This window comes from Myxine glutinosa, chromosome 10 (genome assembly GCF_964187855.1).
Source record: "Myxine glutinosa chromosome 10, kmMyxGlut1.1, whole genome shotgun sequence".
NCBI lineage: Eukaryota > Metazoa > Chordata > Myxini > Myxiniformes > Myxinidae > Myxine > Myxine glutinosa.
Window position 1 is genome coordinate 7604539 of NC_136270.1, and position 20012 is coordinate 7624550.

At 46.2% G+C, this 20012-nt stretch overlaps 1 protein-coding gene across 4 annotated transcripts in view; it reads left to right on the forward strand.

Moving 5' to 3' along the window:
- Positions 1-20012, forward strand: part of NSUN2 (NOP2/Sun RNA methyltransferase 2) — a 122910-nt gene that overhangs the window by 79820 nt on the left and 23078 nt on the right. For all 4 annotated transcript variants that reach the window (XM_068127081.2, XM_068127082.2, XM_068127083.2 and 1 more), the window contains 3 exons: positions 254-384; positions 1377-1450; positions 12457-12572. In XM_068127081.2, coding sequence (XP_067983182.2) covers positions 254-384; positions 1377-1450; positions 12457-12572 — 321 coding nt within the window. The remainder of the gene's footprint in view (positions 1-253; positions 385-1376; positions 1451-12456; positions 12573-20012) is intronic.

The following is a 20012-nucleotide window of genomic DNA, read 5'->3' on the forward strand; positions in this document are numbered from 1 at the left end:
AATAGATATCTGCAATTTGAAAGATAAATGGTCAACGGTTTTTGAAATATCGTGTACAAAAATGAACATGGACAGATGATCAGTTGGTCGGACGGAGCTCATTTGAATGTCCCCCATCTCTGACCTTGGCGTAGAGGTGGGGGACAAAAATATATCCATGGGAGGAATTGTAATGTTTTTGTTGTTTTTTGGTGCTGTTGATCCATCTCGTATTCTAATTTGTTTGCTGTGTGTACCGCTTGCTTGCTGGCAGGCAACAGGTGCGCTTGATCATTCGTGCATCTGAAGTTCTGGCGATTGGTGGCCGATTGGTCTACTCCACATGCTCGCTCAACCCGTTGGAGAATGAGGCTGTTGTTGCTCACATTTTGTCCAAGAGCAACGGTCAGGGTTGCTGTTTTTTGTTGCTAATTTGATTATATGGTTATTTACTCATTAGTTTGTGTTTGAAAAAACAACTCTTCCCTTGATTTTTGTGTCTGGTATTAGTACTGGCTTCTTCTGAAGAAACTGCACTTATTTCCTGCTGCCCCATTGCTTCATTTTGTAGCCTTTGGTATAAAGATAGGTGCAACCAGTGTATTTCTTCATTTTATTTTATTTCACTGTTGGCTTTGTGGGATTCTGAGTCATTCGGCAATCAGGTCACAATATCATACGAGTTCAGCTGAGGACTGATACTGATTCTACTTTCCACCATAAGCCACCAGAGCTAGTTTTGGCACTGAATTGAATGGCCAAATTCCTCAGGTATTTTTCTTTAGAAAACAATTTTTTTTTGTCTTATTCTTACCTTTATTAACTCCGCCACTGAAGGTTATGTTTTCACCCATATCTATCTGTTTGTGAACAGGATATCTCAAAGTTGTGGATGGATTCGGATGTAATTTGATATTCATTCGGATGTAATTTGGTGGACAGGTTGGGTTTGTGACAAGGACGAAATGATTAGATTTGGCGAAGTTACAGATCTACATACAATAATTTTTCAAGTGATTCTTCACCATTGAGAGATAGGGGCAAAACTATATATAGCATAATATTTCAAACAGTTGTGGATGAATTACGACAAAACAAAGTGGATGAGTTGGTTAGGTGACAAGACCAACCCGATTAGATTTTGGTTCAGGTTCGAATCCAGATCTGACCCATCAGTAGAATACAAAACGTAAATTGTACCGCTTAGTGGAGGTATGCACTCTCCAGAGTGCCGTTCTTGTTTCCCATGCTTTCCCTGTTTCCTTTAAAAATATTCTGTTAACTTTTCCTAAAATCAGGCTTTATGGTTTTGGAAGCTCACATGGTGGGAATTGCTGTGGAGCTAGTTTAATCCTGCATGGTAGCCTGATCATGACCTTTCCCTTGCATCATGGCAGGAGCTCTCCAGCTGATTGATGTGTCCCATAAACTGCCCGGTTTGAAGCGCATGCCTGGCCTCACCTCTTGGAAGGTACGCGGACCGAGTGTGGGTTTTGTGTGGGCGAGGTTATTTATTTTATTTTATTTTTTTAGGAAGAGGATGGTAGGAATAATGACTAAAACTCGTGTTGTTAGTTTGTTGTGTGGAAGATAGGAGCAAGAGGTTGTTGAAATAAAGTTGTTGGAAGAGGGGAATGCAGATGCTCATTTGGAGAATATAAACAAACACTGGGTAGAAAGATACTGGAAGCCGTAAGGGATATATAGAAGGGAGGAAAGAGACCTGGGGAATGTTGAGGAATGTTGTTGAAGAGGGGGTGGGAAAAGAGGAAAGGGGTGTTGAGTGGAGAAGTGTCGATGGGGAACGAGGAGGAGGTTGGGAGAAGAGAAAGGTGGAATATGAGATGTCTCCAATATGCAAACAGTCAGGAAAGGCAGGAAACAGAGTAAGGGGAGGGGAGACATTTACATTGTTGAAGTTGAGATGGGATGGAGGAATGAGTGTTGGTAGTTGTGGAGTAAACAAGTGTAAAGGTGTAAAAAGAGGATTAATGCATTTACATGTATGGAGGTGTGTTGATGGGATTTAGGTGATCCGTTCATAAGATCTGAAACGGTTCATAAATTATCTTTTTTGATAATGTTTTGTATTTTTTTACTTGCAAAATCGAAGATTTTTCAAGTATATTGGTTGGTCTTGTCCATTATTCTGTCTGTATGTTTGTCCGTCACTCACCTACAGGTCACAATTTTAAACCGATCTTCACGAAACTTCACCAGATGGTAGAGTAGGTCAAAAGGAATAAGCCTATTGATTTTGACGTCAAAGGTCGTCTTGAGATCGAATTTATAAAATTGTCATTTTTCATCCAATTGACTTGAAAACTGAACAGCATTTGCATATTGAGTCAGTAAATTTGGGAAACCAACTATTTTGTGGTCAAAACATCGAAGGTCAACTCGAGGTCAAACTTATAAAATCATCAATTTTGATCTGAAAAATCGTCACTTTTTTTTGTTTTTTTTTTGTTTTGGGTATGCAAGATCGGTACTAATGAAAGAGCTAACATTAATCACACAAAAAGTCAAACCGACACACAAAACAAAACAAGGGGAGCGGTAGACAAGATGGGGAGAGAGGGGGAAGGACACAAACACAACATTTGAGAGCAGGGACATCGAGAGAACTGTGGGAGGGAGAGGGCCTGGGGGGAGGTGGGAGAGGTATAAAACATATGGACACTGCAAGGACTTCCAGGAAAGAAGTTGGAATTTCGAAAAAGTGTATCCGGTGAATTAGCGGGGGTAGAAAAGATCAAGGTTTTGGATGGGGGAAGATAAGAGATGGTGGTGAACAGCTGTTTTAAAGACCTGGAGGGAGGAGTGGGATTGAAGGGAGTGGGGGAGTTTTTTCCAGAGGCAGAAAAAAGGGGAATGAAAGAGTGAAGGTGAGCAGAGAGCCTAGATTTTGGCAATTTAACCATAAGAGGGTTGCTGGCAGATCTTGTGCGACCTGTAGGAATATTTCATTTGGGGGACAGAGCACAGGGAGAGCTGGGGGAGCAAGGCCAGAGAGGAGTCGGTAGAAGACAGAAAGATCACCAACCTGCCTGCGGTGAGTGAGTGAAAGGCCCTCGGAGTTAGCTTCATCGCAGGAGATTCCAATGATTCTGAAAGCTTTGGCTTCAACAGCGTGAAGCCGAGCTAGGTGTGGGGCAGGAGCACCGGCCCAGAGGGGGGAACAGTATTCCATTGAGCTGCGGATGAAAGCCTTGTATGTGGTGAGGAGCTCAGGTGTGCCAAGGAAGGACTTTGCACGATGGAGAATGCCCAGTCGGCGACTGGCTTTGCAGGCCATCTTGGCAATGTGGTTTTCCCAAGAAAGATCATGGCAGATAGTGAGACCCAAAAGTTTGAGTAACAGAACTTCTTGGAGAGGATTGTTGAGAAAGTAGATGGGAGGGTTTTCCAGTCAGTCTTTTCGGAGAGACATAGTAAGAGTGTGAGATTTGTCAGGATTGAAAGACATGTTCCACTTGTTTGACCAGTCTGTGATTTTGTCCAGGTCTGCAGCGAGTGAGGAGGCTGCAGGCTGCCGATCTTCGGGATGAGGAATGGAGCGGCAGAGAGTGGAGTCATCAGCAAAGAGATAGAGAGGATTTTCCAGAGAGTCGGAGAGATCATTGATGAAGACCAGAAAAAGCACAGGGCCCAGAACACTACCTTGGGGAACTCCAGCCAGAACAGGAAAGGGCGATGAGAGAAATCCATTCAGGGCCACACGTTGACTACGACCAGAGAGGAAGTCCGCAAGCAAAGCGTGGAGATTTCCATGGATACCATCGGAGGAGAGTTTGGTGAGCAGAGCTGGGTGTCAGACCGTATCGAAGGCACGTGACATGTCGAGGGAGACAGCTCTGATTTCCTGTTTGGCATTGAGGACCTCCATCCATTGTTGAGATGGCAGAAGCAAAATGTCCAGAGTAGAATGAACTGGTCTGAATCCAAATTGATGATCGGGGATCAAGCCATTGGAGAAGAGGAAGGATTTGATATCCAAAGCAATGATGGATTCCATGACTTTGCTGATAATTGGGAGCAGGCTGATTGGTCTGTAGTTGCAAGGATCTGTTTTTGCACCTTTTTTGTGTAAAACGGTAATGTTTGCTGATTTCCAAGATGCTGGCAGATGACCTTGAGCAAAAGAGGGTGAAAAGAACAGAGAGAGGGTGAGATAGAGCCACAGAGCAGGATTTTAGGACCCGAGGGCTGATGCCCTCTGGTCCAGTTGCAGAATCGGAGTCGAGGTTGACAAAAACTTCTCCACCTTGTCAGGAAAGAAGGAAACAGAGTCGAGGAGCAGTTGGGTTCGACTGGGTAAGGTGGGAACAGAGAGAGATGGGTTTGGGACACAAGATTTTGAGGCAAACAGAGTTGAGGCATTCGGCTTTGTCACGTGCGGTGTCAACTGTGTAGCCATTTGAGGTGAGGGAGGGGATGGAGGGGGAACAAACACCAGAAACGGATTTGACCAGATGCCACCAGGATTTGGAGGAAGGAGACGGGTTTGAGAGTTCATTCTTGAGTGTGGAGAGAAAGTGCTTTTTGGCACTCCTGAGGGTAGACACACACTTGTTCCGAACTTGGTGGAAGGAACTGAGATTACCTTCAGTTGGATTTGCCTTCCAAGAGGCAAAGGCAAGTTGTTTCAGGGCAACTGCCTCACCACAAGATTCAGTGTACCATGGATGGGAGTAAGGGTAAGACAACTGAAGACGAGATGGGATAAATCTGTGCATGAGAGAGAGCAGTTTGCTTTGGAAGAATTCCCAGGAGGAATTGATGTCAGAAGCAGTAGAGATGGGAGACTAGTCCAGATGATTGATGGCGGCTTGCAGCCCGTGCCAGTTGGCCTGAGTGAAATGCCAGACTCGTCGACGCTGAGGAGGCTCTCTGAGAATGGCCAGAGAGATGTCCACTTTGACAAGCACATGATCAGAAGAACCGATTGGAGCAGAAGAAGAGCAGCAGACATTTGCAGGGAAGTTTGTCATAACCAAGTCGAGAAGAGAAGATACTCCATTGACTGAGATCCGGGTCGGGAAATTGACAGATTGTGTCAGTCCCAATGAGTCACAGAAGTCCTTTGCTGAGGTGCCATGGCGGGTGAGAGAGGAACCCACACCCAGCCACCTGGCATGATGACAGTTAAAGTCGCCGCATATGAGGAAGAGAGAGTTGGGATGAGTTGATAGAAGTTGGTCCATGTTGTCAGACAGTGACATGTAAATGGAGTCATCACTGTTTGGAGGACGGTACAGAACACATATGAACAAAAGGTGGGAGCGGAGAGGAAGCCGTAGCCAGAGGTTCTCCTGGGGGTGGGGTGGAGAGAGGGCAGTGCAAGGAGAGTGAGGAAGAGAGTTTTTGATAAAGATAGCAACCCCACCACCAGGACGATGCTCAGGTCTATCATACCGGAGGAGGGAGTAACCAGGAAGAGATATTAAGGAATCAGAGACATCTTGAAGGAGGAAAGTTTCTGTGAAGCAGATCAAGTCTGGATTGTTAGAAGCAACCTGAATGGAGAGATCAATCAGGTTTGAGCGAAGGCCTCGGATGTTTGAGGTCCATATCGTTAATGAGGAGAGAGCGGGGGGCATCGGGTGCAGGAGAGGGGAGGGGTGGGGTAGGGGCAGATGAAGGATGGGCGGGGGAGGTAAGAAGAGCAGTTAATCGTGTGTCAGAGATTACAGAAGAGTTACAAGAAAGGGAAGGATGAGGACGAAAGGTTTGATGGTGATGGGATGAGGCACAGTGATGGGTTCTTTGAGGTGTGGCAGAGGAAAGTAGAAGGTTGGGGGAGGTGGAGGTATGAGATAGAAGGGAGATGAATTCTGGAGGAGGCAGCTTTGAGAAGGGGGTGGGAGGGGGAAGAATTGGAGAGGGATGGTAGGGGGAGGGGGGAGATTTGAAGGGGAGGGTTAGGGGGGAGTTTAGGAGGGGAGGGGCAAGGGGGGAATTTAGGAGGGGAGGGGCAAGGGGGGAGTTTAGAAAGTGGATGATTAATGAAAGACGAACATTTATAACAAATTGGGTTTATTGTGATTTTCAAGTTAGCGATCTGTGTAATAACGATGGAGGAGGGGTGGAATGAATTTGAATTTAGAGCATGTCGTGATTTCGAATTATAAGAGATTTAATATTTTTTTGAAATGGAATGAGTTGGAGAGTAAATTGAAAAAAGCCTTTTAAATAGGAAGAAAAACAGCGTGTTGTAATATACCACTGAATAAAACACTGCAGGGGAAAGTTTAAACATACTTAAACAGAACCGTGAAGAACAATCTAATATTCACAAAAAAAAACAACGGGGAGAGGGAGCCTAAAGGGACAACCACGAGTCACGTGAACAGGGCAAAATATGTCAGCAAAAAGAACAGGGCAAAACAGATCTGGGGAATGGCGTGAAATGGGGGTGAAACACGTGGTCGAAGAACGAACGAAAAGAACAAAGAAAGGAAATGTTTTGGTTTTTTTTGTTTGTTTTTGTGAGTTAGGATTTTAAACAAGGAAGTATGGGGTGAAAAGACTGGGAAAAAATCTGAGAGAACGAGAGTAGCAGGACCACAATCGACCGCTGAGAGAAAACAAAGCCTCCAGGTAGGAAGCTTAAAGAACAACAGCAAGGCCGCAATATATCGTGGCACGAAAAACTCGACCACTCTATACAGGTATGAAAGATTAACACCGATAATCTTCCAAGGGACGCACTGTAGGTTACACACACGTGAGATAAATAAAGTTTCGACAAAAATACAATTGTGAACAATTACTTAACTTCGAGCATGCGCGAAGGTCGGGACAGCTTCATAAAACCGTGACTTCCCCCGCAAAATCTCGCGAGATCTCTCAATTTTTTTCATCCAATTTTCAACCGATTGACTTGAAAATTAAACAGCAATTACATAGTGCCTCACTGAATATCAATTTTCATCTGAAAAACATCAATTTTAATCCAATTGACTCAAGCTTTGATTGAGATCGTCAATTTTAATCTTAATGAAATGGACAATTTGAAGTGTCCATGGCAACCATTTTTAGGGGGAGGGGTGGATTTTGCCAATATCATGCTCTGCATGACGTCTTGTTTTTTCATCCATGTTTGTTGAAACAAAAAGTACATACAATCCATACATATATAAATACGTACATACAATCCAGGATAAATGTCAAAAAAATAAAAATTCTTCCACGTATACTGCACATTATATTACATTAGGTGTACTGGAAAGTAATGTCGTTTTTTAAGCTGTGTATTCCTCTTTGAAAACGACATTACTTTCCGATGCACCTAATATTACTAACTGTGAATGTCTTGTGTACAATTTTCACTCCTGTCTGTCTGTCTTGTTTGTTTGTGTGTGTGTAATTAGGATCTCAAAAAGTTATGGACAGGTTTAGACAAAACCTGCTGGACAGGTTGGGTGTGACAGAGAATAATTGATTAGATTTTGGTGAATATCTGAATCTGAGATTTTAAATTTTTTATTTTTAAGTCACGATTCTTCACCTTTGTGAGATGGGACCAAAAACGATGCATCGCATGATATTAAAAAAAAGTTGTAAATGGATTTTGAGAACTTTGTGGTGAGAACTTGGAAGATATGGGTAATTCAAAAGAACAAGCAGATTCGATTTTGGTTAAGGTCTTTTTTTTTTCTTTTTTTCTTTTTTTTTTGTGTATACAAGGTCGAGGCTCGTGAAAGAGCGAACATTAATCACACAGAAAGACAAACCGACACATAAAACATATAACATAGGGAGCGGTAGACAAGATGGGGAGAGAGGGGGAAGGACACAAACACAACATTTGAGAGCAGTGACCGAGAGACATGGAGACATCGAGAGATCTGAGAGAGGGCGAGGGCTTGGGGGGGGGGGGGGGGCGTGGGAAGGGGGCGGTGGGAGAGGTATAAAACATATGGACACTGCCAGGACTTCCAGGAAAGAAGTTGGAATTTCAAACAAGGTGGATCTGGGGTGAATTAGCGGGGGTAGAAAAGATCAAGGTTTTGGATGGGGGAAGATAAGAGATGGTGGTGAACAGCTGTTTTAAAGACCTGGAGGGAGGAGTGGGATTGAAGGGAGTGAGGGAGTTTGTTCCAGAGGCGGGAGAAAAGAGGAATGAAAGAGTGAAGGTGAGCAGAGAGCCGAGATTTCGGCAGTTTAACCATCAGAGGGTTGCTGGCAGATCTTGTGCGACCTGTAGGAATATTTGGGGGACAGAGCACAGAGAGAGCTGGGGGTGCAAGGCCGGAGAGGAGTCGGTAGAAGACAGAAAGACCACCTACCTGCCTGCGGTGGTGAACGGTAGACAAGATGGGGAGAGAGGGGGAAGGACACAAACACCTCAGAAAGGCCCTCAGAGATAGCTTCATCGCGGGAGATTCCAATAATTCTGAAAGCTTTGGTTTCAACAGCGTGAAGCCGAGCTAGGTGTGAGGCAGGAGCACCGGCCCATAGGGGAGAACAGTATTCCATTGAGCTGCGGATGAAAGCCTTGTATGTGGTGAGGAGCTCAGGTGTGCCGAGGAAGGACTTCGCACGACGGAGGATGCCCAGTCGGCGACTGGCTTTGGAGGCCAGCTTGGAAATGTGGTTTTCCCAAGAAAGATCATGGCAGATAGTGAGACCCAAAATCTTGAGCGACAGAACTTCTTGGAGAGGATTGTTGAGAAAGTAGATGGGAGGGTTGTCCAGTCGATCTTTTCGGAGAGACATAGTAAGAGTGTGAGATTTGTCAGGATTGAAAGACATGTTCCACTTGTTTGACCAGTCTGTGATTTTGTCCAGGTCTTCAGAGAGTGAGGAGGCAGCAGACTGCCGATCTGAGGGAAGAGGAATGGAGCGGCAGAGAGTGGAGTCATCAGCAAAGAGATAGAGAGGATTTTCGAGAGAGTCAGAGAGATCATTGATGAAGACCAGAAAAAGCACGGGGCCCAGAACACTGCCTTGGGGAACTCCAGCCTGAACAGGAAGAGGAGATGAGAGAAACCCATTCAGGGCCACACGTTGACGACGACTAGAGAGGAAGTCCGCCAGCCATGCGTGGAGATTTCCATGGATACCAAAGGAGGAGAGTTTGGTGAGCAGAGCGGGGTGCCAGACCGTGTCGAAGGCACGTGATATGTCGAGGGAGACAGCTCTAATTTCCTGTTTGGCATTGAGGACCTCCATCCATTGTTGAGACAGCAGAAGCAGCATGTCCAGAGTAGAGTGACCTGGTCTGAAACCAAATTGATGATCAGAGATCAAGCCATTGGAGAAGAGGAAAGATTTCATATCCGAAGCAATGATGGATTCCATGACTTTGCTGATAATTGGGAGAAGGCTGATTGGTCTGTAGTTGCTAGGATCTGTTTTTGCACCTTTTTTGTGCAAAGCGGTGATGTTGGCTGATTTCCAAGCAGATGGCAGTTGACCTTGAGCAAAAGAGAGGGTGAAGAGAACAGAGAGAGGGTGAGACAGAGCAGCAGAGCAGGATTTTAGGACCCGTGGGCTGATGCCGTCGGGTCCAGTTGCAGAATCAGAGTCGAGGGTTGACAGAAACTTTTCCACCTTGTCAGGAGGAAAGGACACGGAGTCCAGGAGCAGCAGGGTACGACTGGGTATGGTGGGTACAGAGAGGGATGGGTTTGGGACACAAGATTTAGAGGCAAACACAGAGTTGAGGCATTCAGCTTTTTCACGTGCGGAGTCAGCTGTGTAGCCGTTTGAGGTAAGGGAGGGGATGGAGGGGGAACAAACACCAGAAACGGATTTGACCAGACGCCACCAGGATTTGGAAGAGGGAGACAGATAAGAGAGTTCGGTCTTGAGAACGGAGAGATATTGTTTCCTGGCTCTCCTGAGGGTGGACACACACTTGTTTCGGGCTTTGTGAAAGGAAATGAGATTTCCTTCCGTTGGATTTGCTTTCCAGGAGACGAAGGCAAGTTGTTTCTGGGCAACAGCCTCACCACAAGATTCCGTGTACCATGGACGGGAGGAAGGGTATGACAACTGAAGACGAGATGGGATAAATCTGTGCATGAGAGAGAGCAATTTACTTTGGAAGAATTCCCAGGATGAGTTGATGTCAGAGGTGGTAGAGATGGGAGACCAGTCCAGATGATTGATGGCTGCTTGAAGACCGTGCCAGTTGGCCTGAGTGAAATGCCAGACTCGTCGACGCTGAGCAGGCTCCCTGAGGATGGTCAGAGAGATGTCCACTTTAACAAGGACATGATCAGATGATCCGATCGGAGCAGAAGAAGAGCAGCAGACATTTTCAGGGAAGTTAGTCATAACCAAGTCCAGAAGAGAAGATGTTCCGTTGACTGAGATCCGGGTCGGGAAATTGACAGATTGCGTCAGTCCCAGTGAGTCGCAGAAGTCCTTTGCTGAGGAGCCATGGCTGGTGAGAGAGGTACCCACACCCAGCCAACTGGCATGATGACAGTTGAAATCACCACATATGAGGAAGAGAGAGTTGGGATGAGTAGATAGAAGTTGGTCCATATCATCAGACAGCGAGATGTAGATTGAGTCATCACTGTTTGGTGGACGGTACAACACACATATGAACAAGAGGTGGGAGCGAAGGGGAAGCCGTAGCCAGAGGTATTCCTGGGGGTGAGGTGGAGAGAGTGCAGTGCAGGGCGAGTGAGGAAGAGAGTTTTTGATAAAGATAGCAACCCCGCCTCCAGGACGAGGCTCAGGTCTATCATACCGGAGGAGGGAGTAGCCCGGGAGAGATACTATGGAATCAGAGACATCATAAAGGAGGAACGTTTCTGTTAAGCAGATCACGTCTGGTTTGACAGAAGCAACCTGTATGGAGAGATCAGTTAAGTTTGAACGAAGGCCCCGGATGTTTGAGGTCCATACCGTTAATGAAGAGGAAGGGGGAGCATTAGATACAGAACAGGGGGGAGGAGGGGTAGGGTAAGATGTGGAAGAGGTGGAAGAGGTAGGGAGAGCTGTTGAAGGTGTGTCAGAGATTTCAGAATAGCTCGGAGAAAGGGAAGGATGGGGCGGACAAAAGGTTTGATGGTGATTGGGTGAGCCACAATGAGGTGTTATTTGAGGAGGGGGAAGAGCGAGGCAGAAGGTTGGGGGAGATGGAGGTGAGAGTTTGAAGGGGGAAGAAGCGGGGAGGACGCTTTGAGGAGGGAGAGTGAGAGGGGGGAAATTGAGAAGCAATGAGGGTGGGGAGATTTGAAGGGGAGGGGTGAGGGGGGAGTTTGGGAGGGAAGGGGCAAGGGGAGGGATTTGAAAGGGATGGGATATGGGGGAGATTTGGAGGGGAGGGGTGAGGCAGGAGTCTAGGAGGGGAGGGGCGAGGGGGCGTCTTGGCGGGGAGGGGTGAGGGGGTAGTTTAGGAGGGAGGGGGCAAGGGGGGAGATTTGAAAGGGATGGGTGATGGGGAAGATTTGGAGGGGAGGGGTGATGGGGAAGATTTGGAGGGGAGGGGTTATGGGGAAGATTTGGAGGGGAGGGGTGAGATTGGATTTTTGAAAGTGTACGATTTATGGGAAACGAACATTTATTGCAAAATGAGTTTCTTGTGACCTTCGAGTTAAAAATCCGTTTAAGGACGCTGGATGGAGGATGGAGTGCAGGAGAGTTTAGGGAATGTAGAAAAAAGGCACTATAGGAGATGGATATTTTTTTTGGGATGAATTGATTTGGTGAGCAAGTCGAAAGCAGCCTTTTAAAGAAGAAGAAGAAAAAGGTGTTATAAAATATGACGGAATACATAACTTGAGGGGAAAGTGTAAACATTGAAGGTTAATGAGTGAAAACTATCTGGGGAAATGGGGGAGAAACACGTGGTCGAAGAACGAACGAACGAATAAGAATGAATAAACGAATGAGAACAGAGAAGGAAAATGTTTTTTTTTTTTGTTTTTTTTGAGTTGAGATTTACACAAGGAAGTAGGCTATGGGTGAAAAGACTGGGAATACAGAGAACGAAAGTTATTGGATCACAAAAGACGGACCGCTGAGAGAAAAACAAAGCCTCAAGGTTGTACAGTGCACACTGTACAAGGCCTCAAGACACGACACGGCAAACAGACGATCAATTTATGAAAGATAAACACCGAGAAACAACCAAAGTTGCACACAATAACTTCACACACCGAAAGATAAATACAGTTTCGACAAAATACAATTGTGAACAGACTTAACTTCGAAAAACGTGGAGACCGTGTGGAGCTTCGAAAATCCCTGCCGCCGTCTCCAAGATCTCGCGAGATCTCAATGGGGATCCAGCCAATCAGTGGGATACAAAACGTAAACTGTTCAACCTGGTTGAGGTATGTGCGCTACCGAGTGCCGTTCTAGTTAATTTATGTTTTCAATGTTCGAAAAGAAAGGTGAACACTTCAAAACGAATTGAGCTCTGGGCCTGTTCTATTCTATTTTCTTAACTGTAAAGGGCCTCAGGTCGGTGCACTGAATCCCCCATCCATACACTTGTATAAACAGGTGATGTCACGTGATGGCCACTGGTTTTCCACTTGGCCAGATGTTACCAAGCGGCAACGTGGACGGTTACGCCCTTCGATGTTCCCTCCAAATGAAACTTTGGATCTACACAGATGGTGAGCACCGATGGGAAACAGTTGAAGGAGAAACCATTAGACTTTGCTGTGATTGCTAAGCTTTAAGGAAACTGGAAAATATCATTCTTGTTCCTTTCCTTCACAACAACAAACAGGCATTTTAAGGCCATTTTCCCTGCTGGAGTGGGGGTCAGCCTTACGGGGTCCATGACAATCTTCTCCATTTTGCCCTATTTTCTGCATCTCCCTTTGTTAACCCCCTTGCCCGCATTTCTTCTTCCACCACCTTTAGCCAAGTCTTTCTCGGTCTTCCGAGAATGTTTGTGGGGTGGATTCGTGGGGTTGATTGTTTAAGGATGGTACACTCATGGGGCTGGGCTTGCAATTTTTAGAAGCTGTGATCGTTGGGGTGTACCTTATCTGAAATTCCTGGTCGGCTGTGAAACCAGATTTGCTCTTTTCTTTTTTCTCCCCTTTCACTTTATTAGTCCCCTACCGGTGTACACCGGAGGGGACTATAGGTTTGCACTCCGTCCCTCTGTCTGTCAGTCCGTCATCCAAAGAACAGTTTTCTGGACTTTTTTTCTGAACTCTTAATGCCAATGATTTCAAACTTGGTACATGGTTTCCTCATGATAAGTTACAGATCAAGTTCGAACTTCACGACGTTTCGATCATTTTTGACAAAGTTATGGCACTTTGAACTTTGGTAATTTCCCCAACAGTTTTCCGGACGACAAACTGCCGGTAGGGGACATGTATTGCAGCGTAATACTCAGAATGCTTGTTTTTATTCTTTTGTTAAAAGAAAAACAAAGATCTTCCTTATCGACCTTCTCCCTCCCACCGGAGCTCTACATAACTGAATAGAGAAAGAACCTTTGGGAAGAAAGAAAGAAGAAGAGGAGAGGGAGGAAGACGAAGAGGGCGTCAGATCGGTGGAGAAAGGCGAAAACCGAACGCAGGACGCGTGGTCCAGGTTTTGATGAGAAACTCGGCCTTTGTGAGCTTTTTGAGGATTTTTGATTAATCTCTCTGAGGGCTGCCTGTTGGAGGGACAGTTGGTGCAGGAGAGATTTGGGTGGAGGAGGCTTTTCTCGGTGGTCGTGGGGTCGATCATGATGAAGTGGGAGAGGAAGCCAGAAGCTTGTGCTCCTCATCAAGTTTCGTCTGAGCCGGCCGGAGGCAACGTGCAGCTTCATGGTCTTGCAGGAACAGCTCTGGGCAAGTTGTTCGTGGAGTTTGAGGACACCCACTGAGAAAGAGAAGAGAAGAGAAGAGTGGAGGGGAGGCTCCACCCTCGGGACACGTGGCTGGGGCGAGGCAGCCAGGACGCCATCTGAAACAGGCCTGAATTCCCCTCCTCCCCTCCCAGTTTTATTTTACCTTTTATTTCCTTTATATCCTGGCGAATATTTCTTTGTTATTTTGCTGCCCTCTCCCTACCCTTTGGGATTAGCCAGGGATACCGGGTGGGTCGTTTAATTGTCTTGTCTATTTTGTCTTGGCGCCTGTCTGTCCTTTAATTACTTGATCTTTGCTGCTGCATATCAGCGGGATTTCCTTTCCTTATGATTTATCTTTTCCTTGGTGTTGCACCCTATGTTTTTCCTTGATTTTGAGTAAAGTATTTGCATTTATTCTCCTGTTTTGAATTTGCATTGCATTTCTGAATTGGCATACTGTGTGTTGAAGATTGGGGGGGGGGGGGGGGGGGTGTAAAAAATTGCGTCAGCATTTGGATGGTAGCTTCGCTCGGTCACTTCTGATTGCTCATACGGTGCGACCCGCCCACGGGGAACGTATTGGTCTCCTGAGCACATCGATTAGGATCTGCAGAGCAATGGGCAGTACCCCGAGCCCTTCACACAAGGGCCAGGTCGTAACACCGTCCTCTACTTCCTTCTACATTCATTTCCATCACTCTTCTCAACCTGTCACTTTCATCCTTCCTCAACACATGACCAAACCATCTCAACCTGTTTCTCTTCACAGCATCCATCACAGGCTCTATTCCCATCATCTTTCGCAATTCATCATTTCTTCCTCTCTCTCTCGATGATACTCCACACATCCAGCGAACCATTTGCATTTCCACCCTTTCCAGCCTTCGTTGCTGATCTGCGTTCATTACCCATGTCTCGCTCCTATAAATCATAACACTTCTCACACATGCAGCATACACCTTTCCCTTCAGCTTCAACGACACTTCCCTCCTCGTCAGCACGCCACTCAGTTCCCTAAACGTCTTCCATGCACATCTCACTCCAGCAACCGTTGCCGAGTCTGATCCACCTTCTCCATTCAGCATGTCTCCTAGGTAGCAAAATGTTTTCACATCTTCCAGCTTCACGCCGTCTCCAAGATCCAACTCAACATTTCCTCCATCTGCAGCTCCGTCTGTGCACACCTTGCACTTGAATGTAGCTGCCACATTGGTTAAGGACCCTCTCAGACCACTACATTTTTGATGAATCCACTCGGTGCACATTGTACATAGAATGGAGTTAATACCGACACCCTTCCTGCACAAAGCACGTGGCCACATCCCAGTTCTTTCCACCTCACCACATGCTTTACCACTTGCCATCACCTTCGTCTTTCTGATATTCACCTTCAGACCTTTTGCCTCCATACATTCCTTCCACTTGTTTATCTTCTCCTTCAGTCCATCCATACTCTCCCCAATCAACACCAGATCATCTGCATACAACAACTCCCACGGTAAACCCTCCTTTATGTTCGGAGCCAGCACCTCCATCACAGCTACAATTAGTAGTGGACTCCCACCTTCACCTCAAACTCACCACTGTCTCCGTCCTTCGTCCTTATAGCTATGCACGCTCTCTTGTACATTGCCATCACTACTCTGATCAACTATTCCTCCACTCCAAACTTCCTCAATGCCCATGTCAATACTTTGTGTGGAACCCCATCGAATGCTTTCTCCAGATCAACAAACCCAAGAAACAACTTCTTCCACTTCTCCATGTACTTCTCCTGCAACTGCCTTGCAATAAAAAGCGCGTCTGTCGTTCCTCTTCCTGGCATAAGTCCAAACTGCATTTCGTCGATCTTCACTTTCTTCCTTATCCTCCTCTCCAACACCCTTTCCAATACCTTAATTCCATGCTCTAATAGCTTTATCGCTCTACACGAGCCACAGTCCAGAGGGTCACCTTTCCCCTTGTAGAAAGGGACGAGGGTACTCAGTTCCCAATCCACTGGAATGCGGCCTTCTTTCACCACCAGATTACAGATCTCTGTCATTCTCTTCACATCCCAACTTCCCGCTGCCTTCAACATATCTCACAACTCCCGTCGGCCCTCCCGCTTTTTTACTCTTCATTGCTTTTATCACTTCCTCAACTTCCTTCTCAGTTATCTTCTCTGCATGTCCTAAAACTGGGTTACTCTTCATGTTGCAGTCCCATTCATTCTCTGCATTCAACAGCATTTCCAGATATCTCCTCCATCTTCCTTTAATTCCATCTGGGTCCACAACGATTTGTCCCACTTCATCCTTCAAGCAACTCACCCCCATCACACCTCTCTTTCGCTATCTGCTTTGCAATCCTGAATACCGCTCTCTGACCCTCTTCCGAATCCAAGCGTTCTCCGAACATTTTCCTATTTGCCTCTCCTGCGCCTTTGCTACCTCTTTCTTTGAAGCCTTCTTTGCTGCCTTATAACTTTTACGCTCTGCCTCTTCCCCCCCCCCCCCTACCCCCGTACCCTTCGCCTTCTGCCACTGCTTGAACTTCTTCCTCTTCTCGGCAATCCTCTTTCCAACTTCATCATCCCAACACCATGTTTCCGAGTGCCTCGGTGGTCCTTTTCTCTTGTCCTTTCCTTTACTTTTCCTGAATTTGTTTTTGTTTGCTTTCTTACTTCCCTTCTCTTCCTGGATGTTTTCCCTCTTTTTAATCAAGTGTGTTTCTCCAATTTCATGCCTGTTCTGATTTTTAGATTGCCAAATCTACAGGCATTGTACAGTGTTACGTTAATGGTGATTTTTCTGGAAGGCTTTTGGGAGCGTGTTGTCATAAGTACAGCAAAGGCAATAGTAGACATCGTCTGCCTCGTCTTTCTCTTCCTCCTCATCCTCGTATTCCTCATCTTCCTCCTTGTCCTCATCTTGCCCTCATCCTCATCTTCCCCCTCATCTCGTCCTCATCTTCCTCATGCTTGTCTTCCTCCTCGTCCTCATCTGCCTCCTCGTGCTTGTCCATGTCTTCCTCCTCGTCTTCCTCCTCGTCTTCGTCCTCGTCTTCGTCCTCGTCTTCGTCTTCCTCCTCATCTTCCTCCTCATCAAGCTCGTCCTTATCTTTCTCCTCATCATCCTCATCTTTCTCCTCATCATGCTTGTCCTCGTCTTTCTCCTCATCATGCTCGTCCTCGTCTTTCTCCTCATCATGCTCGTCCTCGTCTTTCTCCTCATCATGCTCGTCCTCGTCTTTCTCCTCATCATGCTCGTCCTCGTCTTTCTCCTCATCATGCTCGTCCTCGTCTTTCTCCTCATCATGCTCGTCCTCGTCTTTCTCCTCATCATGCTCGTCCTCGTCTTTCTCCTCATCATGCTCGTCCTCGTCTTTCTCCATCATGCTCGTCCTCGTCTTCCTACTAGTCGTAGTCTTAGTCTTAGTCTTGCTCCTCGTCGTCCTCCTCATCTTACTCCTGGTCATCTTCTTCCTCGTCCTCTTCTTCAGCATATATCTCGAAAGGTTATGGATGGATTCGGACAAGATTTGGTGAACAGGTCCGGATCTGGATACAAATTTTTTTTCCATTGATTCTTTGCCATTGAGAGATAGGGCCAAAAACGATATATAGCAGGATATTTCAAAACGTTGTAGACGGATTCCACCAAAACTTGGTTGATGAGTTCTGTAGGTGATAAGAACAAGCTGGTGAGATTTTCTTCTGAACAGGACAAATTGTACATTTGCAGATCTGCCCTATCCATGGGATACAAAATGTAACTGTTGAGCCTGGTGAGGTATGCACTCTACCAGTTAAGTATGCAATGGGAGAAGGATGATTGAGGGATGAAGCCTGTTTGGGGAATACAAGTCTGAGATGGGAGTGGTTAGGTTAAAATTCCACCCTTTTTTGCATTTGCAGTAAATTTCATGATCCCAGGTCTGATAATAATAAGACGACGTCCAATCAGTCAGTCGGACTTTGAAAGTCACTGAAGTAAAGTTATTAGTTGTTGATAGAAGGCAAGTGAGGGATCATTACAAATGATCAGATCTCGCGAGATCTTGTCGAGGCGGTCACGGTTTTTCGAAGCTGTTCCACGATCCTCACGCACGCTCGAAGTTAAGTAATTGTCACATTTGTATTTTTGTCGAAACTGTATTTATCTTACGTGTGTGTACCTTTTGCGTGTCCCTGGGAAGATTGTTATCGGTGTTAATCTTTCATACCTGTAAAAAATAGTCGAGTATTTCGCGCCACGTGGCCTAGTTGTTGAAGCTTCCGACCTTGAGGCTTGGTTCTCTCCGGGCATCCAAAGCGGTTATTTTTTCATTCGTGTGTTTGTCAAATTTCAACTCGTTATTTTATCGTGCATGCGTAATATTGTTTGTTTATAGTTAGTTTTGGTTTGAATTTCCTGTAACTCGTAATTAATTAATCGTGTTCTGCTCTGCGTGTGCGGCCTTATACCCCCATCAGTGTTTGTTTACTAACTCCCCTACATCGTGTTTTGCTTGGCTCTTAGTTTTTTCCCTTCTACCCCGAACATAATACTCTTTGTCTAACGTTTTAAATCCCCCCCCCCCCCCCAAAAAAAAAACGAAAAAAAACCAAAAACCACAAACATTTATTTTTCCTTTCTCCACGTGTGCTGTTTGTCTCATCCTGTACTTTCTGTCCAGGTGTGCTGTTCGCCCCGCCCCCATTATCTCCTTGCCATCCACCTTTTGCCCTGTCCACGTGACTCGTGGTGGTCCCTCTCGGCTCTCCCCCCGTTGGTACTTTGTGCATATAAGATTGTTTACGGTTCTGTTTTAATATTATTTAAATATGTATAAACTTTCCCCTTCAGTGTTTTATTCAGTGGTATATTACAACACGCTGTTTTTCTTCCTATTTAAAAGGCTTTTTTCAAATTCCTCTCCATCTCATTCCATGTCAAAAAAAAGAAATTCAATCTCTTTTATGTCTCCCTCACTACATGGTCTAAATTCACATTCATTCCACCCCTCCTCCATCGTTCTGAATCGGATTGCTAACTTGAAAATCACAACAACCCAATTTGTTATCAATGTTCGTCTTTCATTAATCATCCACTTTCGAAACTCCCCTCTTGCCCCTCCACTCCTAAACTCCCCTCTTGCCCCTCCACTCCTGAACTCCCTCCTTGCCCTTCCCCTCCTAAACTCCCCCCTTGCCCCTCCCCTCCAAATCCCCCCCTTGCCCCGACACTCCTAAACTCCCCCCTTGCCCCTCCACTCCTAAACTCCCCCCTTGCCCCTCCCCTCCTAAACTCCCCCTCACTCCTCCCCTTCAAAACTCCCCCCCAACCCCTCCCATTCAAATCTCCCCTCATACCATTCCTCTCCAATTCTCCCTCCTCCCCCCTCCTCCTCAAAGCTGCCTCCTCCCCACTTCGTCTCCCTTCTATCTCATACCTCCACCCCCCCCCCAACCTTCTACTTTCCTCTGCCCCCCCTCAAACAACCCCTCACTGTGCCTCATCCCTTCACCATCAAACCGTTCATCCTCCTCATCCTTCCCTTTCTTGGAACTCTTCTGTAATCTCTGACACACTATCAACTGCTCTCCCTACCTCCCCCTCTCATCCTTCATCTTACCCTACTCCTCCCCTCCCCTGTCCTGTACCCGATGCTCCCGCTCTCTCTTCATTAACGGTATGGACCTCAAACATCTGGGGCCTTCGCTCAAACCTGACTGATCTCTCCATACAGGTTGCTTCTGACAATCCAGACTTGATCTGCTTAACAGAGACTTTCCTCCTTCAAGATGTCTCTGATTCCTTAATATCTCTTCCTGGTTACTCCCTCCTCCGGTATGATAGACCTGAGCCTCGTCCTGGTGGTGGGGTGTCTATCTTTATCAAAAACTCTCTTCCTCACTCTCCTTGCACTGCCCTCTCTCCTCCTCACCCCCAGGAGTACCTCTGGCTACGGCTTCCTCTCAGCTCCCACCTTTTGTTCATATGTGTTCTGTACCGTCCTCCAAACAGTGATGACTCCATTTACATTTCACTGTCTGACAACATGGACCAACTTCGATCCACTCATCCCAACTCTCTCTTCCTCATATGTGGTGACTTCAACTGTCATCATGCCAGCTGGTTGGGTGTGGGTTCCTCTCTCACCAGTCATGGCACCTCAGCAAAGGACTTCTGTGACTCACTGGGATTGACACAATCTGTCAATTTCCCGACCCGGATCTCAGCCGATGGAGTATCTTCTCTTCTAGACTTGGTTATGACAAACTTCCCTG